The sequence below is a fragment of the Dysidea avara genome, chromosome 1, assembly GCF_963678975.1.
Source record: "Dysidea avara chromosome 1, odDysAvar1.4, whole genome shotgun sequence".
Lineage (NCBI taxonomy): Eukaryota > Metazoa > Porifera > Demospongiae > Dictyoceratida > Dysideidae > Dysidea > Dysidea avara.
Genome location: NC_089272.1, coordinates 26,478,840 through 26,504,100, shown reverse-complemented (window position 1 = coordinate 26,504,100; position 25,261 = coordinate 26,478,840). Strand labels below are relative to the sequence as shown.

General features: G+C 36.3%; 1 protein-coding gene and 1 long non-coding RNA gene across 2 annotated transcripts; both read right to left on the bottom strand.

The window, feature by feature from the left end:
* Window positions 1–9,180: 9,180 nt before the first annotated feature.
* On the bottom strand, window positions 9,181–24,586 carry LOC136260480 (uncharacterized). Its single transcript, XM_066054220.1, has 6 exons — window positions 24,237–24,586; window positions 23,391–23,675; window positions 15,995–16,071; window positions 14,830–15,052; window positions 13,669–13,935; window positions 9,181–9,554 (listed from the first exon to the last, which is right to left on the bottom strand). Exons 1-6 carry the CDS (start codon window positions 24,565–24,567, stop codon window positions 9,265–9,267), a joined length of 1,473 nt encoding a protein of 490 aa, XP_065910292.1. The 5' UTR covers window positions 24,568–24,586; the 3' UTR covers window positions 9,181–9,264.
* LOC136260489 (uncharacterized) lies at window positions 16,080–18,909 on the bottom strand. Its single transcript, XR_010703558.1, has 4 exons — window positions 18,119–18,909; window positions 17,833–18,072; window positions 17,724–17,777; window positions 16,080–17,669 (listed from the first exon to the last, which is right to left on the bottom strand). It is a non-coding gene; the product is annotated as an uncharacterized lncRNA (long non-coding RNA).
* Window positions 24,587–25,261: the final 675 nt, after the last annotated feature.

Genomic DNA, 25,261 nt, shown 5'->3' with positions numbered 1-25,261 from the left:
TGATCTTGATGAAGATGATGAAGATGATCTTAATTTAGCTCTCATAATTTCATTTCAGTGCGTAGACATCTGTACAGCTGAACCCTGCGCTATTGATAGACGGATGAAGTCGGAACTTCTACAATACCTCAACTACATGCAGTGCTCCCTCGGCTATTCACACCTCTATTATCCAAACACTTGAATAACCTAACAGTAAAAATGATTGCTCTATTAGAGTATTTTGTCCAATACGGATGTTCTATTAGAGTATTTGGACAGGGCTCTGTATATAAATGAATGGGCATTGACTATCCAAACTTTTTGATTATCTGAACATGTCTTGATACCAATGAGGTTGAATATCAAGGGAGCACTGTAGTTGCTCAGAATAAGTTAATATGGCTGGCCACTGCAGGTAGCTAGTTTACAATGGCATTAATAAATAAAGGTAGATGGTATATGATTTGACTGCAAACTATAATAACCATCATTTACACAATATGCTTTGAAGGGAAGAGATGCAATTAAGCCAGAGTCAAATATGCAGAATCAGTGAAATGGTCTATTAGGGCATTTATCTCTAAAGGGACTGTTCTAGAGTCTAGGAGGCATTTTTCTGTTGCAGTTTATTTTCCACTGATTGCTCTATTAGAGAGTATTAATCTGTGTTAATATTTGAAATATCCACATAATACACTAGAATATTTTGGCATAGCACTTATTATGCTAGCATATTTGCTGCAGGCCAAGACACAATACCTAAAATGAGATTTTTTAATAGATACCAACTTCATATTTGAAGTGTATACTTTGACCATAATGTTTAATGGTTGATTGATTATATACCTGATTGTGATCTAGTGTGGTTTGACTCTCCACAGGTTCCTTCCAACTGACACTGGCTACAAGTTTATGTACCTATTTATCCATCTATTTATCTATCTACTCTTGTGATATCTGATCTTGTCTATTAGTCAGGCCATCATTCCTCCACCCACATCATTTTTTTAGGTAGCTGCACAAAATGATAATAGATCACGTGAATTGCACTATTTCATGATAGTAGGAGGCATAGAGTGACCAAGTTTTAAGGTAAATGCATTATCACATGTGCATGGAAGCATAGCAGAAGGTTGTAAGTTCCTCCACTGTTCAACAAGGTGCATGGGTGTACAGCCCTGGCAGCCTTCAAGATCAAGATACTCTAATAGAGCAGTCAGGGACTGAAATAACTAGAGTTAAGTGTATAATTAATTATCAATATCACCTCCCACCCACATCACCGTTTGTTCACTGGGTGACAGGAAACAAGCAATATAATAATGATGGCCTTAGGTTTTCATGAATCTCCACAGGTTCTTTCCAAGTGACTGGTTGCACAGCATAACGTAAAAGCACTCCAACTAAGACCTTATGCATCCCAAATACCAGACTGATTGGTTTAGCCATTCAACAACTACAGGTGTCTGGAAAAAAGATCATCCAGTTATTGATGTATCACCTAGGGTATGACACATGAGAATTCGTTAACAAGATTCCAGATCTCAGTGAAAGGATTCCGAGATGCTTCCGAGATCCCCTGGATTCCACTGAAGCTATTAGCTACATAATATGGTAATGTAATTTTCCTTGCCACACCCATTCGCCAGCAGTTCATGTGACCAATTGTAACTTCACCCATTCTATGATGTGACAAAATGCGGAGCTTTAAAATGCGGAGCTTTACGGAGGAATGAAATTATTTTAGAGATTCTAGATTCCAAGATTCTCGAAGATTCCTAGATTCCTGACATGATCGACAAGATTCTGAATCCGGCTGTCTTACCCCTCGTGTATCACTGTATAGAGGTTGAACACTTTGACTATAATGGTGGGATAAACCAGCTAGCACCCTTGCTAATTGAAGAAAGTTATTTCATATTGTACCTTTTATATCATTAAACTATAAAAATACGTCTCAAAACCATCATACATGTAGAGATTTGGACTACATGGGCATGTTAATGCACTGTATACTAGACCCATATGCACGAAAACATTAGTTAATGGCATGTAAGGAGTTGCTGCAGACAAAACGGACTATACCTGGATCAAACAGCAGTAGCACAATGTTCACAGCAACTGTTTCCATCATTTGAGTCGCTGTGGAGATCTTGTAAATGCGTTGGCTTCCCAAAAACCAAAGAATAGCGGTGTCCGGAAATGATAGTCAACGAAACAGGCTGACTTCAACGAGCCGTATCTTCCAAACCAAACATAGCAGAGACTCCAAATTTTTATCAACACACAACCATAGACTGATGTTACATGCCCTAGAGTTTGGCGGAAATCGGAGATGTAGTTACTGAGTTCAGGGCCACTGTCCGGATTATTGATCGTTTTGTCCGGTTATTGATTGCTTTTCCGGACAGATATATTGGCTTCGTATTCCTAGTTGTTTCAAGCGTTCGGGCTGAACTTTTATATTCAAAGTACTTTAGCCTAGACCTTTATACGCTTCAAATTTTAGACTGATCGGTTTATCCGTTTGGCAGCTATAGTGCAACCGGGCATGTACTTCCAAAAAGTTAAATTTCATGTTTCTGGTTATAACTTGAGACATACACCACACATCTTAATTCTGTTTTTTGCACATGGTTATACTCATGTATCTGTACATATCTGTACACAGGTTACCATGGAAACAACCACAATTATCTCAAAAATGGTATATTTATGGTTTTTGGTTTTTTCATATCTAGTTTTATATACTTTTGAGTTTTTCAATAATTTTCTAGTAGATGAAAGGTCTCATCAAGGCCGACAATTCGTAGTACCAGATTTGTAAAAAAATGTTTTAAAAGTAAGTTATGGTGATTTTTGTGATTTTCATAGGGTTTCAAAAAAATGTATCTAGTTTCACATACTTCAAAATTTTTACATATACTCATTATTTTCTGAAAGGAGATAGACATGCCTAAAATTTGTAGTTGGGGTTTTGTAAATTTCTTTTTAGTTTTTGTTTTATGACATCGTAAAGTCAGATTATGGATTTTTCTGTGAAATTTGTTGAAAACCACAATTTATAAAAGTACGCTCTGAGACACTGCAAATATGCATAACCACAAAAAAACAAAAAAAATATGAAATACTAATGAGCAAAGCAACACATGAAAGGATAAAAACATTATAGAATGTATCTAGTGGCATATAGAAATAAATGCGTGGGCGAAGAAGTAAAATAAGTTTGGAGGTTTATGCCCGGTTGCACTATACAGGTGTCCGGGAAAAGGATCGTCCGGTTATTGATGACTTACTCTATAATGCAAATAAATTAGCTAAAGCCTCGCACTCTGATGCATGATCATTGATCATCACGAGGCCTCGCTGTTTTGAAGTTTGAATTTTTGTAATAGACTAATTAGCATGCAATTGTAAATAATCTCCATTTCTTTGTTTACTAGAGTGGTATATCCCCAGTATATGGAACAGTTGATAGCCTTGAAAAAGTACAGGGACGAGCAACAAAATGTGTACCAGGACTTGCCCATCTTCCATATGAAAGTCGTCTAGAAAAACTTAATCTCTATTCTCTATTTTGTAGACGCCAAAGAGGAGATATGATTAAAACATACAAAATATTTAATCGATACTATATCCACTTTCTTTACCTTAAACATCCAATCTTCCACCAGGGGCCACTCTCTTAAGTTATTCAAGGAAAGATCAAGATTACATATTAGGCATAACTTTTTTTCAAACAGGATTGTAAATGTTTGGAGCTCTCTACGCCAGTGTTGGGAGTAACGCGTTACTTATGTAACACGTTACGTAATATTATTACTTTTGTGGTACCTAAGTAATATAACGAAATACGCTATAAAAACAGGTAATATAACTCAAGTTACTTTACTTACAAATGTCACGCGTTACCTAAGTAATATAGCTTCTGTAACGAATCTAATATTACGTAATATTACTACTACAAGCAACGAAGTTACTAATCTCGTTAGTAATCCACTGAGTAACGCCTAGCCACAACGAAGCAATGAAGCCTACTGAATGAAGCTTATTCACCAGCTTCTTACTTATAACCAAGATTTGCACATTGTCCAACAACGCAATCATGTCACGTGATAAGGTGGTAGTTTCACACGTGACAGCTTAAGGCTGTGGACACAAAGTAATATATTATGTAATATTATTATAGTTACTTTATTTTACGGGTAATATGTAACTGTAACTAAATAGTTCAGCTGCAAGTAATATGTAATATGTAACTAGTTACTTTTAAAAAGTAACTTGCCCAACACTGTGTCTACCTGACACCATCATTTCAGCACGTACAGTAGCAACATTCAAAGAGCGACTTGATGATTGTTGGAAAAAATCAAGATATGGGCACACACAAAGGCCTGCAGCCTAGCCTGGCAATATTCATTGCCTAGGCATCTCAGCCCATTACATAATAATAAAGTTAATTAATTGTTTGTTATTTTAGTAGTTTTTCAGTAAACCTGCATTCACTAATGTTTTACTGAGAGTTTAAAACTTAGTAAAACAATTATGTTCCATATACTTAAAGGTACTGACATTTTACTATGGGTACAACTACAGTAAAGCAGCTTAACAAATTAGTAAACTAAGAACCTTCAAGCTGTGCTCTGACTGCAGTAAGCAGCAGTCACTAACTGTTAATATGTAGTTTATTGCTAGCAATGTTTGTTTACTGATTTGGCTTTAATTTAAGCACAAGTGCTGTAGGACACATGGTTCTATAGCCTGTTTAAAGATGTTACATTAAGAGTGTTTGTGTTCTCTATTGTTGGATCAGTTTAGTCTACTCTGTGAAGAGAATTACCTAAGAACTGCAACTAACAGACAACATAATATAAACCTCACTGAAAATATAAACAATAATGCTTTATACCTTACTGGTACCTATAAATGCCACTGCCCTATAATAATTACATTGAATGGTGCTCAATGCTAAGTGATAGTATTAAGAGCTATATGTGTATCGTGGGGAGTACGTTTGCAGGCTTGTCCTTTTATACAACCCAGTCTTTTGACAAAAATTGATATATGTGTGTCGTGCGGCCCAAGAAGCCGGCGTGCCACCCGTGAGTATATTAACAGGAAGAAAGAAAACGCAATTTTCACACCTATGTAGCTCTGTGATCCCTTATCCGATTGGAACCAAATTTGCTAGAGAGGTGCCGGCCAGCAAGGGGAGTCTACACACCAAATTTGAAGAAAATCGCTCCAGCCATTTCCGAGATACGAGCGAACAAAATTTCGTTTTAATTTCTTCGTTTTTTTTCTTCTACTTCTTCATTTCGCAAAATCCGCCATAAAACACGAATGCGTGCTCGGATTGGGCTGAAATTTGGCACACTTAAAGGGCTCATTAAGGCGGATCTCTGTACCAACTTTGGTAGGAATCCGATGAACATTGACGGAGTTATGACCAATTATTTGCGTAAAATAAGGTCGAAGGTCTGTCACGCCTACAGGGTAAACTCCTTTGAGGAATCAGTTGAAAACTGCTATGTAGATGGAGCAACCATCGTAGGAGTGCCTTTTTGTGGTTTGAAAGGAATCGGGATAAAGACCACGGAGATATGACACAAAACCCGACCTGTGTCAAAATTACGCGATCGATTTTTATGAATAAAAATACTATTAGTTTTCGTGTCTATCAGGCAAACCGCTTAGAGCAATGAGCTGAAAATCAGTATGTAGCTGGAATAATCATCATACAAAGTCCTTGCAGTAGTACAGAAGAATCGGATTACAAACCACTGAGTTATGATTCGAAAGGCAACTACGTGTAGCAAATGCGAGATCGAGATACTCTAATAGAACAGTCACCCTAATAGAGCATTCAGCTACGTTTATAACTTACTCCATTACAGAATTATATTACATTGCAGGATATTCTGTACGGAATTCAGCTACAAACAGTTAATCTGATAGACAATTCAGCTACATGCAAGTCACCCTGTAGAGAGTTCATCTAGAAACAAGTCACCCTGTATCAGCTAGAAGAAGTCACCTTGTAGAGAGTTCAGCTACAAAGAAACCATCATGTAGAGAGTTCAGCTGCAAACCAATCACAACTCAGCTACAAACAAACATGCCCTGTAAAAAGATCAGCTAGAAGAAGTTACCTTGTAGAGAGTTCAGCTACAAAGAAATCACCATGTAGAGAGTTAAGCTGCAATCAAATCACCCAGTAGAAAGTTCAGCTATGAACAGATCACCCTGTTGAGAGTTCAGTTAGGAAAAAGTAATCCTGTAGAGAGATCAGCTAGAAGTATCACCTTGTAGAAAGTTCAGCTACAAACAAATCATCTGTAGAGAGTTCAGCTACAAACAAATCACCCTGCAGAGAGATCAGCTAGAAGAAGTCACCTTGTAGAGAGTTCAGCTATAAAGAAACCACCATGTAGACAGTTCAGCTGCAAACATATCCCCTGTAGAGAGTTCAGCTAGAAACAAGTCACCCTGTAGAGAGATCAGCTAGAAACAAGTCATCCTGTAGAGAGTTCAGCTGCAAACAAATCACCCTGTAGAGAACTCAGCTACGAACAAATCGCCCTGTAGAAAGATCAGCTAGAAGAAGTTACTATGTAGGGAGTTCAGCTATGAACAGATCACCCTGTAGAGAGTTCAGTTACAAAGAAACCACCATGTAGAGTGTTCAGCTGCAAACAAATCAATCACTCTGTAGAGAGTTCAGCTAGAAGAAGTCACCTTGTAGAGAGTTCAGCTGCAAATAAATCACCCTGTAGAGAATTCAGCTACAAACAAATCACCCTGTAGAAAGATCAGCTAGAAGAAGTTACCTTGTAGAGAGTTCAGCTACAAAGAAACCACCATGTAGAGTGTTCAGCTGCAAACAAATCCCCTGTAGAGAGTTCAGCTAGAAACAAGTCACCTTGTAGAGAGATCAGCTAGAAACAAGTCACCCTGTAGAGAGTTCAGCTAGAAGAAGTCACATTGTAGAGAGTTCAGCTACAAATAAATCACCCTGTAGAGAATTCAGCTACAAACAAATCACCCTGTAGAAAGATCAGCTAGAAGAAGTTACCTTGTAGAGAGTTCAGCTACAAAGAAACTACCATGTAGAGAGTTCAGCTGCAAACAAATCACCCTGTAGAGAATTCAACTACAAACAGATAGCCCTGCAGAGAGTTCAACTATAGTCAAGTCACCCTGTAGAGAGAATCCTATAAAGAGCTCATCTACATACAAGCAGATCACCCTGTAGAGAGTTCAGCTACATTTCAAGTCACCCAGTAGAGAGATCAGCTGCAAATTATCCTGTGGGGATTAATTGACATGTAATAAATATATGCTCTCTTTTTATATTATGAACTCTTGATATATGCATTATATATATATAATTTGTACATTTACTGATAAAATCAGAATGAGTTAAAGTGTTTATAAAATCTGCTTCATCTTTTTCTTTTTCCTGTGGTAAAGAAAAATATATAGGTTAAAAAGCCCCAAAGCTGGCCATAGGCCATCTTTGGGGTATACAAATACAAAAAGAAATGAAATCTAATCAAAAACAGCCAAGCTGTAAAAAAAGGAGTGCGGCCCTTGAAAAGGCTATGGTGAAAAAAGATGTGAAATCCAAGGTGGCGGCCAAGAAATGGCTGTGATGGTAGGTTAATGGTAAAAATTTTAATAACGACAATTCAGGTGAATTTTGTGCCAATTGACCAAGTGGCACCAAATTCACCTGAATTGTTGTTATTAAAATTTTTACCATTAACCTACCGTCACAGCCATTTCTTGGCCGCCACCTTGGATTTCACATCTTTTTTCACCATAGCCTTTTCAAGGGCCGCACTCCTTTTTTTACAGCTTGGCTGTTTTTGATTAGATATATATTATATAGACAGTTGCTCCTTTCAGACTTTGGAGGCCCTACCTAGATTTTGATATCTAGGAGATAGTTTTCAGTTTAATCTAGTGAGTTGTTAGAAGCTGAAAAGATTTCTTCAAGCTACCTGGGACAGGAATTTTACCTACTTACTTTAATTTGTTCGAAGTTGTATCTACTTCAGTTTGCAGCTGAGCCTTAAGGAACGCTGTGCCAGTCAATGAGAGAAAAGCTGCATACTATCATACTGTATAACAGTATCTAGCTACGCTTTTGACACTTTTAACACTAGCATATATAGACTATATTTTACATATGTACAGTCTATGTTTGAGTGTATGAAAAATACAGCACTCAGAGGTGTCTCAAGGCAAAAGAACACTTGGCTCCGCCTTGTGCTGTATTAGCCTCTCGACATGCTTTTGCATGTTGTATTTTCCGTACACATGTACACGTGTGGAGGTGCATTAATTATAATGCATAGTGTACATGGAATTTGATTTACAGTGCTACATATAAGTCAATCTTAATATGTAGACAAAACTTAATGCTAGCTAGGTCTTGGTTTAACATTAACCAAAACACAGTCAACCAAGGAATGGATGAAACCTGGTTTTGTCAACTTGAAGTAGCTACAATTATAAAGAACTTTAATTATCCAGTGAGTATAAAGCATATTCAGTTGGCATACCATGTCATCTGCACACCTACATGCATGTATGGTCATCATGTAGTTGCCGTACAATATCATGTAGCTACACACCCATGATATGATCCTACCATACTATGTCATCTACACACCCATTTATAAGGTTAGCATAGTTACCATGCCATGTCTCATCTACTGTACACACCCATGTACATGGTTGCTGTGTAGTTGCCATACTACTGTATATCATGTACATACATATACTGCTTCTAGTTTGTATACAGTGACACTGTGTGCAAACATGTACATGTAATGCACATAAAATGCACATACAACATGTAGTTTGGAAGCTACAGGGTATACATTTTATAAATTTGTGTTATTATTTATGCATGTGCAAGGCAAAATTATGGTCACAATGTCAAATATTGTGTGACCAAATTAATCCACTGCTCATGTGTATACCTTACATGCCACGCCTTATACACAACACTTAGAATTATAATAAAATGCAGTGCAGTGCGATTCACAGTGTAATGCTGATAGTACATACACTGAATACTGCGTATAGTAGAGTGTAAATATACAGTAGTTGCTTCACGCAATCCTACAGTATATTTGTACCTGCTAGCACATACTGGCAAAGCCATATTTGGGTAAGTAGTAAAAGTAATGCTATCTGACAATACAATGCAAAAAAAAGATAGTTACAGTACCTACAGTACATGTAACAATGTGTTTATTGCACAAAGTATTAATTTACATAATCATCCACATAATCATTATCCATTTCCATTGTGTTGGTTGTACCATATGCAGGATTTTGTTGTAGCTCCACCTCATCAAAATTGTGGTTTGTTGATGCAATTAGCTGTTTACCAGTAGTGTCTTCTAAGATCTTATCATATTTCCTCTTAACAGTGGTGTATGTCACAATAAATGTAATGATCACAGACACAATCAGTGTTAGGATGAAAGTTACTACACAAGCTATGGCGATAATTGCTCCATTGGATAGAGAATCATCATCAAAAGATGTGGTACCTATTCATTTACAGTGTTTGTATACATAATACATGTCATATACACTCAATACGGTGCAACCTTTTCCCAGTTCTATGTTCAAATAAATGGCAAAATGATTTTTCAAATACAGTGGCTGTCTTATTACAAATATATACATATTAGTTAGAATGTGTGGCCTCGGTAATTAAGTTTGTGGGTAGGTTCACCCACATTGTCCTTGGGTCTCTAAACAGTGTAGAAACCTTGCCAACCCATTCTAAGTGATTTAGAAAATTTCCTAGGTTAAGAAAGAGTGAGAGAAAGTGGCAAACTGTGCGTGCTAGCATTGGGATTTATCCTTAAGTCGAGTTGATCATACCATTGCCACTGCTCCAGCATGACATTCATAACCAATACAGTATCAAGTAGTTACAATGATGAGCTATAGGAAGACGCTTGTCTAAGTTGTCTTGTCCAGTAGCTAGAGTATAATAGTTTACAACCTTTTCTAGGCACATCAACATACAGATGCTGTATTTAAATTATGAATACCACTTTTAATAACTGAATGAAAAGTACCCCTGAGTATTGTTTAGCCCTAGTTTGTTATTAATATGACTGCTAGCTAGTATTAAAATTACATACAGTAGAGTCATGGACTTATGGTTAAGCCACTGTTCTGCTAGATATTTTCAAGTGGCTTTATGTTTGTGCACCACCCAAAATTATTCCAGCATAATAGCAAGAGTTCATAATATAAGTTAGGAGAGAATATCCAGCTTCCAATATAACCTGTACAAAATCACTATGTTAAGCTCAGTAAAGTTTACCTTTGATCAAATTAACAGGTGATACAAAACTGTTGATTGGTGCTTATTGGTGTTGATAAGGTCAAGGCTTTATTGGGAGTTTGTAAAAGGCGGAACTAAGGAATAACGGAATAGCGGAATAACTCGAGTCACAACGAATGGGCGTTTTATATCAATATGGCTTCTTATGCAATGTTAGGGTGATTGTACTGTTACAGCTGTGAACGCATCCATCGTAGATATCCTTGCAATGTTAGGGCGATTGCGTGTACTGTTACAGTTGTGAACTACACTGCTTCGTCACTCATAGCCGTCCTAGCGAAGTGATTACTATACGCTCTTACTACTACTGTATGTAGCTAAGTATCATTGCGCTAGCACAGCTAGAATATACAGTAGTTAGCTATTAGTTTCGTTTTAAGTCTTCATCCTTCCAGTGGAGGGATGAAACGAAACGGCTGTCACACCCCCTTTTGCTCGCGACATTGGTACCATACTTTACATACAGTAGTAGCCAGTGTTGGGAGTAACGCGCTACTTATGTAACGCGTTACATAATATTATTACTTTTGTGGTAACAAAGTAATATAACGAAATACGCTATAAAAACAGGTAATATAACTCAAGTTACTTTACTTGCAAATGTAACGCGTTACCTAAGTAATATAGTTACTGTAACGAATCTAATATTACATAATATTATTACTAAAAGTAACGAAGTTACTAATCTCGTTAGTAACCCACTGAGTAACGCCTAGCCACAACGAAGTAATGAAGCCTACTAAGTGAGGCTTATTCACCAGCTACTTACTTATATCAAGACTTGCACGTTGTCCAACAACGCAATCGTGTCACGTGATAAGGTGGTAGTTTCACACGTGACAGCTTAAGGCTATGGACACAAAGTAATATAATGTGTAATATTATTACAGTTACTTTATTTTATGGGTAATATGTAACTGTAACTAAATAGTTCAGTTGCAAGTAATATGTAATACGTAACTAGTTACTTTTACAAAGTAACTTGCCCAACACTGGTAGTAGCTAGTAAGAGCTATAATCAAATGTAATTTTGCACATCGTAAGCGGGTACTGTATGTTAAGTATGGTACCAACGTCATGAGCAAAGGGGGCGTGGCATTCGTTTCGTTTCATCCCTCCACTGGAAGGATGAAGACTCGAAAACGAAACTAATGGCTAACTACTGTATATTCTAGCTTAGCTACATACAGTAGTAGTAAGAGCGTATAGTAATCATTTCGCTAGGACATCTATGAGTGACGAAGCAGTGTAGTTCACAGCTGTAACAGTACACACAATCACCCTACATTGTAAGGATATCTACGAGGGATGAGTTCACAGCTGTAACAGTACAATCACCCTAACATTGCATAAGCCATATAAATGCCCGTTCGTTGTGATGCGAGTTATTCCATTATTCTGCTATTCCTTATTCCGTCTTTTACAAACTCCCGGCTTTATTCTGTGAACAGGCTTAATGCGTTACTTGACTCAATGATTTTCCTGGATGTATTCTAGTTAGATACTCTCTCCCTTACTTGCATTATGAACTCTTGGTAATAGATACATGCCTTTATGTAAAAAGGGTATTTTCAGTACCTAGAAAATTTTACGTAATATTACCTTTGATGTCTGAGGTTACTAAATCCAATAAAAACCTGTGGTGGGGCTACTAAATAGTTAATAACTTGTGGTCTCACTGGTGGTTGTTTACTACATTCATCAAACAAAAATTGGCAAAGCCCAAAACAAAACTAATGTTCTTACTGTTAGCTTACATTCTGGACAAGACAAGCATCATTAGCATTCAGCTAGGCATTCAATACCAATGTCTGGCATGGTGTGGCACTGATGCAACAAACTCAAAGAATAAATCTCGATCAATGCTACAGGTAGCATTCCCTTAATACCTTACTTTCTGACAAATCCACCTTGTTTTCTAATATACTCCACGCCTTCAGGCACAATATAACATATGCTCAAAATGTAGGTTTCTCCAATGAGTATATGCATTGCTAATATATATGCTGTGATGTAATGAGGGACACTTACTTGTATCACATGAGCATGCATGGCTGCATGGAATTAGTATTATTGTGGAAATCCAACCACTTTTGTTGATACCATTACAGAAACAACCATGGAATGGGTAACTAATTAGTAGAAAATAGAGTCTAAACAGTCATATTGGAAAATGTGCTGGGAGTCTATGGAATAATTCCATAGACTCTACGTCATGCCTGCATAACTATTCTTTAATGGCCATGTCAAATACAACACTACACAGAGCTTGAGAGCACATGAATACTAAATTTAGATCCATGATTGTTTTATCGGAAACCCTTGTTGATTTAGTTTCATTTGGCACAAAATTTGATTTTTCTAACAAATTATATCATCCTTCTACAGTATTTATCCCCAATAACACCACGGGCATGGTGAGGGATTCAAGGTGCAGTGTACACTGTATATAAACATATTCTCGTGGGGCACAGACCGTATAATTATTTTGGGCTGATCACTTTAGTATAAGAGCCCATGCCTAAAAATTCAGTCTGGTACCAAAGTTGTTCTACAAAGCCATATAAGTACAAATGCAACTCTTGGTGTTTCTCAGCAATACTTCGAGGCAGTTCTCATACAAGTAAGACTAGTAGTAGAAGCTGACATGTCTCCTCATGTTTTGTAAGCATTAGGTCTTTGTTGACAATCTTCATTGCCATCTCTACTCACCAGAATGTGTGCGTGTGAACCAATTACCTCAGGCATTATCCCAACTTTTCTGGGATCTCTAAGAACAACTTTGGTGCTGGAAATGTGACAGACTGATTGTTTTTAGGTGCAGGCACTTACACTGAAAGCAATAAGCCCCTACACCTAAAAAGTATACGATCTGTGCCACGCAAGGCTGACATAAACACACTGCATTCTAGATGCACAAAGAAGTTGTAGAGAAATCAAATTGTACAGTTGGCACACTATAATAGTTGTTAGTAAAAGCATAAACCTAATTATGGTAGCTGTGATAGTTATAGCTAACTGTTTCAGCAGTATTATACTATTCAACTATACCATTGCATAATGGCAATTCCTTCCTATAGCTAGTTGTCTTTAATATATGCAGTAGAAATTTGGGAAAAATGTTTTTATTGGCGAACTTGATAACTTATCCTTGTAATCATCTTGTAGACAATATTTAAACCAATGCAACTACAGTATCACCATCTTTACCAGAATCTCACAATGGTATACAGCAGCATATAATGTACTTAGCCCATCCATGCAAACTATTCAAGTTTACATGCAGTATACACTTGACTCACTTCTATTCAGCACTGTAGTATTTAGTAACACAGTTAAATTTTCCAAAACCACCTGTCCATTGCTGTATGCTCTGATAATGAGCATATAGTTTCCACCAGGCTGCAGACCACTGATATTGAAATTACTGACACCATTAGCAGTAACTCTTTGCGGAGCACAACTGTAACATGTTGCGGTGACTTGAAGTTCATGAGATGAATTACATGATACAGTAATAAACCCAGCAGTATGTGAAGCTGCAGTGCAGCTTTGTAGAATAAATGTATCTACAGGAAGAAATTTGAAACATTATTACACACATATTGAGGATTGAATACAAGCAATTTTGCAATGATAATTGTGTCCAAAATTTGGAAAATGGCTAGTTATCACTGCATGCAAGGTATGGCCGTGGTTCAAATGAGTATATACTGTACATACAGTAGTATGGGGGTGTAGTTATGCAAGGTAGTGAAAACTCCACTTCAATGGTGCATTAGGTTGCTCAGGCTGTTTCGTGTTTTATGGGATGTATGCAAGTAGCTAGGAATGCTCTAGGACTTCTAGGAGTAATGAACAACAAGGGTAGAAATCTGAAAATCCTTTGATAATTGCTTGGATGTCTTCTACATGTTTGCCTGCCTACCACCCATGGTTGTATGCTTGTGTTACACATACAGTCTTGAACGGTTGCTTAAAATCATGGCTACACCAAAGGCTAACTGTTAGATGCATCCAGGCATGGTAAAGTATATGTTTCCCAATAGTTATGCACATACATTGATGGCTTTCCAAAATTCACAATAATATTTATATTCTTAGAGAAAAATACTGTTAAGTAGGTGCCAGTAAACACATACAATGCACAGGATGATATTACTATTAATATACTATAGTAACATTTCTGCATTCATATACCTTACAGTTTTCAATATGCGCTCGATTAGGGAAAAGCACATATCAGTATTGTCAGTGTATGATTTGCATTGGACAGGTTAGTAAATTGGTTGCATACAAATACATATAATATGGTACAGCTACTTTTATTTGTATCCTAAAATTATGCTCTGTGGTAATTACTGAACAATGATTAAAATATTTCAGTAGTGTAACGCATACAACACAATAAGCACACATACAGTGTATTATGTATAATGCAAATACTATATTATACAACTCACTAAAGTTAACTGGTGTACTGGGATCACTAAATCCTTGATCATTAACAGCTGATACAGCAACAATATAGTTAGTGCTACTTTGTACAACATCAGGGAAGATATTAACCAAATTAATAGTAGTCACACTGGATAAGACCATCTGACTCATATTAAGACTTCCATTCACTATAGTATTGATACTGTATGTGGTAACAGCAGCTGTACAACGAGTAGTTGGACCAGCCTGGTGAGGAAATATACATATACAATACTACATTCTACCATTTTCATAAATAATAATATGTAAACTGGATTTGTGAAATAGGTCTACTGCTCACATCTTATCTACCAACTTTGACAATTCATTATTTTTGATTGAAAAATGTCACCAGCTAAGTAAAAACTATGTATTGAAATAAAATATTCATGCCACATATTAAAAATTTTATATGCACATTTTAATTGTTTTGATCCGCTATACACCTTCAGATTCACCTGTTTGGTGTAATGTAATAAATTGAAGTTAATGTTAACATGCCTTGGGGTGGGCATAGAATAAATACAGTGCAAAGTGTAAATCTATGTACAGTAAATGAAGCCAACATATATGCTCTAGTGATAAAATAAGAGAATATATACTAGCCTTTTGTGCTTTGTCATAGCACCATTAATTGAAATCAATATGCTTTATTCAGGACCAATCTTGTAGGATACACAAAATGTGATGACATCATTATGATTCATTGCGTAAACTAGTTTGACAGGTTTAAGATCACAAGATCCTCCTAAAACACATTGGTGTGTTTGCAGACAGAAAATGCCAAGTGCACAATTCCCGGGGTGTTGCCACACCAGTCAGCATATGGTATTTCATATTTGTACAGTAAATGACATGTGAATTATGAGTGATTATTTATGATGAGGTAAAAGTTTACCACTGTCATGTTTGTAGGAATGACCTTCATTATTGTGCACATGAAGGTATATAAGGAGAGCACTGAACAAACTGAGCTGAGTCCCATCTTTGTAGTTGCGATTTTGCCTGTAATTTATTGGTCCATATACATATATAAATGCCGTTTTAAGTATGTAATTACTTTAAGTCACCCAAATGCCAACTGACTCAAAGTCTATAATCCTTTCTCACATACAACAATACAAACTATCATTTGTGCACAAAATATACCTGCCATGATACTGTAATCACAAATTTGTCGTTAGTAATGTCTATGTCAGCGGTTACCATATCAGGAGAATCAGGTCCTATGGTGCACAATATACAACAACATTACTACATAGGAACATGTAGCACATGGCCAAAACATTCAAGGTGTAATAAAATAGTTGGTAGCAAAGAAATGGCTTCAGTGATGTTAATTAATTTTAATGATAACATTTTAATTGGCTGTTTTGGCATATTTACTCTTCTTTTTGTACGTGTAAAATCCTAAATCTAGTCTGTGGCCAGCTTTGTGGCTTCCTTCACCTGTCTTATTTTACAAAGTGGGACCAACTTATTTAGTGCATGTATTTGTTGGATGAATGTTTTATTAGTATGACTGTTCTTAGAGTAGCTATCTCAATTACATAATATTGCATATTGCATACTAGCATTGGTACCTACTCTTCGTGAAGGACCATTTCACATTTTTACACTAACCACAATGACAATTCAATGCATTTGGAATGAAGCATTACAGAGATAATATCCTAAAGTGTAGCATGTATGGTCACTTTAATTTTTTTACATGAATCTTATTCTATCATGCAAGCCTAATACGTAGTAAAATGGTGTGAACATGCAGGTTAATTAAACAGCAGAACCACATGCAAGCTATAAGTATTATTATAATTATTATTATCAACACATGTCCAAACTATGTGGCGCTAGTAGTATGTGTCCTATCACACAGAAACTGTAGCATGGTCAATAGCTATAATTATTGCAGACAAACATTGACTTACGTGTAACACACAGGTGTACACTTCCTGAAATTTATTTTTATAATTTAGGCAAACAGTTAATATCATAAAGAATTGAAGTTACTATAGTATGTTCGCATTGATCTGAATCCTCAAAAACGATTAATAACTTACAATTGCTACATCGCATGGGCCTCCTGTATTGCTCGATACGTAGCGCTTCTCAATCCGCTAAAAATATATTAAAAGCACTTCATTCGAATGTAAGACACTCCAGTTATGACACTGTAAAGTTTTGCCATACACTTTCAATGGGAAGCCTCTAAAATGTGGCCCTTTGATGTTCATGTTGACACATGTTTGTGGCGAAGCCAGACATCACACACCCGCCCTCAACACGCATGATTTCACCATCTGTTATGTAAGAGGCTGTAATACACTTTTACAAGAAAAATAAAACAGTTTTTGTCTATGTAAAACAGAGTTGCATAAGTAGAAGAGCTGGGGCCACTGTTGCACTGCATTTAGAAGATAAGTGTCCTGCTTATATTCAGGGAAAACTTCTTCAGCCTAAGAAGAGAAAAAACCAAATTATAACAGCTTAAAATCTGTTATGCAGCATTGGTGTTCCTGCAAGTGAGCCAAAAACATGTATTTTACTTCACATTCACCACACAGCTGCCTATCATCTTCTATTCCCATTTAGTCAATTTGTCATTTAATTAATTTGTCATTTAAATCCTTTTCTCATCACTTCACCACACATGTACACAGTCTTTTCAGCCAGCATTTTGTTTTTGAAGTTACATTCCCAAAAACTCTAAAAGTTTCAACAAATGAAATAATACTGTTTGTATGAATTTGGGCTGATAGTACCTGTAGTGACTTCCAAACACTCCTGCACTGATTAAATATACAAGGGATGGTATGTTCAACTTCTGCTAGCACAATAAAGCAATGGTATTTTTTTATTAAAGTGCACACACTTATACTTCATCTGTATTTCATGTACTTCACAGAGTTTAATCCCAGCTACCTGATGACTCCTGGGGAACAAAATCAAGTTGTAACACCAATGCTGCAAATATCAAACAATCTTACATCAGATGAAGTAAGCCCAGAAAAAGACTTGGACCTGTTGCTGCTAGTGGAAGATTCATTAATACCACCATCGCCATCTTCACTATCACTGCTGATTTGGATGGGGAATTGCTCTAGAAGTTCTTCATTACCCAAGTTTCATCCAAGTACACAACTGGTCTTCCTTCAGTTCTGTTGTACCTCGTTCGTCTTCAATATTTATGACGTTGATGGACTATGAAGGACTGCTCATAGTATACCCTGTGTATACGTGTAGTGACATAGCACAAACAGTTTCAATGCTAACCTCTTGTCATTAATCGTCTTGTACTTAAATCCCATACCACTCAACACTCTTTAAAGCTATGTTCTACCTCCAGAGAAAGCACCATCCTTCTTAAGTTTGGCCTAAGACGGAGTATGTGACAAAGTTCCAGGGTTCAAGATTTAACTTGCTAAAACCTTTGAGAACGATAGATTTCCTTCCTTCCTTCCGTACAATGAATGGATCTTGTCTGATGGAATCTTGGTCAAAACTGTCTGCATCAACATGGACTCATGAACATTTGTACCTGAAGATTACAATTGAGCGGGCTCGTGCAAAGTGCCTTTTCTTGGTGTAGATAAACTGCCTTTCTTGCGGTGTTCCATTCTAACTCTTACAATGGATGTCCTTGAAATCCCTGTGTGGCGTAATGTATGCCAAAACCCAGCAAAGAAGGCATTACATACAATACCGGTGGCCTTCGAGATTCTCTCCGTGATGTTGACAGGAATTTTACATTTCTTTGCTTCTTGCTTAAAGTACTTCATAGTTACATAAGTAGATACTTCGTTTGGCTGTTTAACTTCTTTCCAAGAGGGTTTTGCTCTGCACTCGCTGATGGTGCACTGGACGCCATATTCTCAACAATTAAGTGCGTGCCCATAACATGGGGTTACGAATAAATGCGTCATGAACATTATGTTTAAAGCCTTTGATCTTGTGTGGCCTCCTAACCAACAACCCAGGATTCAGCTCAACATGAACGTACTATAAAGAGGTGGCACTTACTCTAATAGAATACACAGACAAACATACAGATAAACGAACATACACCCAATTAGCTAACCCATGCCTGCCCTATACCTATCAAATATGCAACTGTATACTTTCCAACAGTCCATATGCTGTGAAGCAATACCAGGATGCTATGAACTTGCTATGAACACAAAAAAGTAAAGTTAGAAAAGTGTGTACCAAAAGGGTAGACAAAACAAAAAGAAAAGTCATGCCTGTGACTGGATTGTAACCTGCAGCCTACACAGCCAAATAAACCACAGGAAGGTGCTATAGCAGTCGAGCTGTTTGTCCTGTGGTTTGCTATGGAATGCAGCTGAGGTTTTCTCATACATCATGGCCTTCAAAGTGCTGTAGTGGTCGAAGGAACTCATGTAGAAGCTTGCAATAAACTTTGTGACGTGGTCAGATAGTGTGCATTTAATTTTGCATGTGAATCATGTTAATATGTGTAAAGATTGCCGAGTAAGTGTTGATAGCTGACATATGAAAAAATGTGTCACAAAAAGGTGGCACTGAGAAAAAGAAAATAAAGTTGTCATGGGCAGGAATCAAACCCTGGGCCTCTGGGTTATAACAGTTCTATGCACTAACGCTTTGGCTGTTTGCTCATGGTTTTGACAGGAATGTATCTCAAGTAGGGACCCGCCGATTATGCTCATAATTTTACCTATTATGCTATGCTGCACTGCTCAAAAATATACCTATTATGCTTAAATTTATGCTCAATACTTACCTATTATGCTCAAATTATGCCCAATTATTTATGCCTCAGTTCTCATGCTCTACTAATAATTTCCAGTTTATGGATAAATAATAAGTGGCTGAAGCACAAACTTACTTGTCAAAATGCATATTACAGAAAAGATCGATATACTCTAATAGAACAGTCAGCTATATGATTGTTCTATTAGAGTTACTGACTGTTCTATTGGGCCAAGCAAAGTTGATTGTTAGATTCCAGTTTCCGCCCGCATGGTCTAATAAAAATGCCACAAAAGTTTCATTATATGGCTATTTCCACCGCATGGATTTTCAAATAGTGGGTTTATTTTAGTGTTTTCTGCAAGGTTTTAGCCATAATGAATAATGACCGCCCACCCGCGTGATATTTTGAAAATCTTGAAACGGGAAACTAACAATCAACTTTGCCTGGCCTTACAGTATATCGATCTTTCTGTGATAGCTACACTATTACACAAATATTCTACCGATTATGCTAGAATTATGCTCAATGCTTTCAGGCACCTATTATGCTAATAATTATGCCAGCATAATTGGCGGGTCCCTAATCAAAGTCTTCTGCACCAATGCCTTCAACATTCTGTAGAGAGTGACTGAAAGCATGTAGCAATGTGTAACAATAAACTTGGAGTTGCCAGATGATCAGTGCTTAATTTCGTCAAAGTTCCATGTTGATACGTGCTTTGGTTGTCAAGTTAGCGGTGTCACAAAGCAGACAAACAGATAGATGGATAGACAGACAGCCTTTCAGCTTTATATATATATATATATATATATATATATATGTATGTATAGAAGTCAGGCTTTTTTGCACACTGTAAATTCAAACGGGTACAAATGACCCAAATTTTTGGGTTGTTTTACCTGCAATTCAAACAGCCGATTTTTTGGTAGTAATGACGTAAGATATAGTCATATTGCCCAGGGTCTCTTCAACCGTTAGCTAAGTTTGAAATAACCTACCATCATGGCCATTTTAACCATCTGTTGTAGTAAAATTAACTCTCGTCACAAAATGTTTGTTTGTCTGTTTGTTTATGTCAATTAAGAAGTCAGTCATCATTAGTAATAAGATACATTAATCTAACTATGACACATATTCAGGATAACTGTTACATACTGCATCTTAATACTTTAAACATACCTATTCTTATAGAGCTTTCAAATTGTACATAAACCTATATTCTCCATGTTCACTTTTGATTGTGGGATGTAACAGTATTAACCACAAATGTTATAATAATCAGTGTACCAATGTAAATTATTTTACCATGTAGCTGGTCATCTAATCTTTACCATAATAGACTTGACAATACACACTGAAATTACCACAATATGTTAATTCAACATCCAAGGTGAACAGTTATATTGACCTTTCCTAGTTATTTTGGCTGATTTAGTTCAAATACCTACCCCGGTTACAACCACTTTTAGATGGTCATTTTAACCAAACTTTCTGTAATTTAAATTTACCCATGGAGGTAGAATTGACCCATTTGAATTTACTGTGCATAACTTTGTAGGTGTTATTATGATTCACTTGCAACCATAAATGCTTAAAGTGATGATAGATAGACTATTCACACAGCAATTTTCAATAGTTACTATGAGCCATTTGCCTGTACTGATCAGTCATTTTTAAGAAGTTAGATCATATACTAGTTAAACATGCTTTGTTTTTTGTCATGACTCTGAAGCTGTTTGATTTCTACTGTTTGATTTCTACCAAACCATTTAAGGTTTGAGGTTTGATGGTTAACTTATCCATGTACCAAATTCAGCTTCTTCACATAACGAGATTACTCTGTAAGCATGATAACGTTATTGGTTTCATTTTTCATGAATAACTTCATGACTATGTTATTGTATTCAAACCTTTAACTGCCTTTCGTACATGAAATTTCAAGATAATTGAATAGTGCATTTGAATTTTACAAAGATGGAGAAAAATAAATTTTAACAGCAAAAAAATTAAGCTGATTTTTGTAGGCTTATCAAATTTGGTATGCTATTTACTGAAGATAGAGGGAACGCCCGTAGCTAAATTGTCTTGTTTTGTAATAGAGCTACAATGTATATGTGTGAAAATATTGTTCTTCCTGTTAATAATGCACTGGTGTGGCCCACCAACTTATTGAGCCCCACCAACTTATTGAGCCACATGACACTAGTGATGTGTGATATGTGATATAATATCGAAATATCGAGATAATTTTTTTTTATATCGTGATATGATATAGAATCGTTATATCGTCATATAAGCTTACTATAAATTTTAGCTATAACTAGAGAAAAATGTACCCAAGATGTCATGTATGTAGTACTTTTTTTTCGATAAAAGAGCTTACAATGTTGTATGCTAGTCATGTACCATGTTGTATTGTACTTCTAGTACGTCAGTGCTACAAGTGTCATCATTGTAAATACACTAGCTGAGTGATGAGTTGTATATCGTGATATATATTGTATCGTGATAATTATGTTGTGTGCAGTAATCATGATAGGAAAATATCCTATATCGCACACCACTACATGACACACTACTGTGTACCTTGATATGCATGTCGGCCTACGAGTTTACTTATTATACAGTTCACTTATTATGTGACTTTCTCATAGAGGCTTTAATATCACATGTAAATAATACTGTTAGTATATAACTATAGATTATAGGTGCTCTCTTATACCAAGAACAGTTAACATACGGAAAGTCTTACTGTAACAATTGGACATCCTCAACACCAGGCATGGGGCGAAGTACATGTGAAAGTACTTAAGTAAAGTACAAGTACTTTGACATTTGCTGAAGTACAAGTACAAGTACATGACATTGTTTTAAGAGAAGTATTTAAGTAAAGTACAAGTACTTTTGAAAGTATTTAAGTACAAGTACAGATTATGCTTACAGTGTTCACAATTGCATTTACGTAGTTTTGGTTGCACCTAATAAAATTGTGAAAATCTGCCATCTGTAAGGTGAAATCTTTCATACCTTTCCTGATCATGAAGTGCTAAAGAGAGCCTCTCAACAGGCACAGAGTAGGATGGTACTTCTAGAATTTTTTTGCCAACCTTGAAAGCAGAGGGTATTTTTTGGTTGTGGTATTTGCTGGATTTTGGGGCATTGTTACTGTGTCAGTTTCATTGTATTCATCCACCTGCTTAGTAAGTGTACAGTACTTTGTTGTTGTTGACATTCTGTTCAGGACATAATCTTTCGTCTTAGCTGCTACAGATGCTTCTTATAATGATCAACCAAATTTTTCAGGCCAAAAGCAGTACAACTGTTTCTAAGATCAGCAGAGAAATAATCAGAAGATGGGAAACCTTCTAAATTCTGTTTTTAGACCAAATGCAGGCAAGTGACTTCAGCCAAAAGCTGACCATGTCAATCCAGAAATATATTATCTTTGAGCCAATATATATAGCTACAACTTATTTCACTTGTACATATTGTATGTAAATGGACTTCATTGTACTCATGTACTTTAAAGTACTTACAAGTACTTTAAGTACCTTAAGTACATTACTTAAGACTTAAGTACAAGTACATTAAATTTGTACAAAAGTATTTATGTAAGTATAAGTACTAGTACTCAAGGTGTACTTAAGCGTCCTTAAGTACGAGTAGTCGAGTACCAAAGTACTTTGCCCCATGCCTGCTCAACACTAACAAACAAACCTAGCTTCTTAGAACAAATTATGTTATTATAATGCACGTGAAATATTTAGTGTTGCTAATCATAATGTGATACACATAAACATATTCACATACGTTGTGGAACTTTTGATGTCATCATTCCAGTTTGATTACTCATGGAATCACTGTTGCCAAACATATCCATTACTACTATGGTAACAGAGTATGACATTTGCTCATTTAAGCCACCAAACATGTAGCTAGTGCGTGAAGTAGATACCATCCTGATCAGCTCTGTATCAGATAGCAGGGTCACATTATAGCTCACATCACCACATATAGGATCACTAGCCGTTGTCCATGATACATTTAGGAAAACACATCCATCTAGTACTGAAATGCTGTCAATTGTGGGCTGTGCTGTAAAATAATGGTATATACACAGAATGTAGAACTGAATTTTTTATGATTGTATAATGCATTCTTTAAAAGTGTAGAAAGCTTATAATATTGACTTATATTTTATTTATTAATGCTTTACAGCATAAGTACTGAAAGTCTGTAGGACACCTGGTCTTACAGCCTGCTTAATATGTTATATTAATTATGTTTGAAAAGGTGCAGAAATGGGAAAACTCCATGACTGAACCTGGGCAGCCTTGAACTTGCAGCCATTCTATTTATGCTCAATTTCTTATAGGAGTCTGTGGATGTTTTCTCCTTGTCAATTTCATGTATTTGTACACTACAAAGTGACTTATTATCTCAAAGTATCCCATGTGGAACCAAATGCATGGAGTTTCTTTACTAAAGCTTTACAGCACAACTATAGGACACCTGTATAGAGCCTGTTTAAAGATGTTACATGTATATTAAGTATAATATGCTTGAAAAATAATGTGCAGAAAGAAGAATAAAATCCATATAAAATTAAAATTGTGTTTCCCCTGATCTAACACATAATACTATATCTGTGCTTACCAGCCACTGTAAGAGTTCCAGTGCCACTCAATATGTCACCATCATTTCTTCTAATAATGCACTGATATGATGACTGATTATATGTCTCATCCACAGGACCGATTACCAAATGATTATTAGGATAATTAAATGAACCAGTTGTTGTATCAGGCACCCACACTAGACCATCATCATCATTACTAACAATATCTGCTCCACCCACGACTGTATCATTTATAATCATACCATTGCTACTTCTCCTTATCATTCTCCAGTCTGGTATCACAGACTCACCACCGATAAATCCACAAGACATGTTAGCAGTACTACCGCTACATACTGTAGTGCTCATAGGATTATCAGTGATTATTTGAGCTATGGGTACATACAATATACAATATACACATAGTACACAGCTGTACAGAATATTACTATGTTAGATGTTCACACATGAGAGAGAGTCAATAAAATATTTAACATTCTCTGCAAACCAATTTTCTAAATGGTATCAACCTGACAACTCAAAACTTTGTGAACAACCTATGGATGGCACTGTTATGGTAGTAAGACCTTGTACACATCTCCAGAAAACCAAGTTCAAAGTCCTAGATATTTATAGCTATGGTTAGCACTTAACAGGCTCACCTCCAACATGTAGCAACAGTGGCAGCAAGACAAGAACAGCAAACATCATTAACAGCTAAATAAAAGTAAAAGCAGAGAAATATGTAATTATGGGAATCATTTCACATGCAAATCAAAAGCACTGTAAATACATCTGTAGTACTGAGGCAGCTCAGCAACTTACTATTTCAAACACAGTCAACAAATTAATGTGCATAAACTACAATAGTAGTTGTTAAATTACAGTACAGGTTGGAAACAATTTCACCAATAAAAAAATCTTATCAATTCAGTACTATAGTTTGCCATAGTATATCACATAATTGGCCTCCAGAATTAATTCACTTATGTACTATAAGATCAGACTGCAACAAACAAACAAAGCATCCAAAAATTTGCATAGCCATTTAGTATCTCATTTT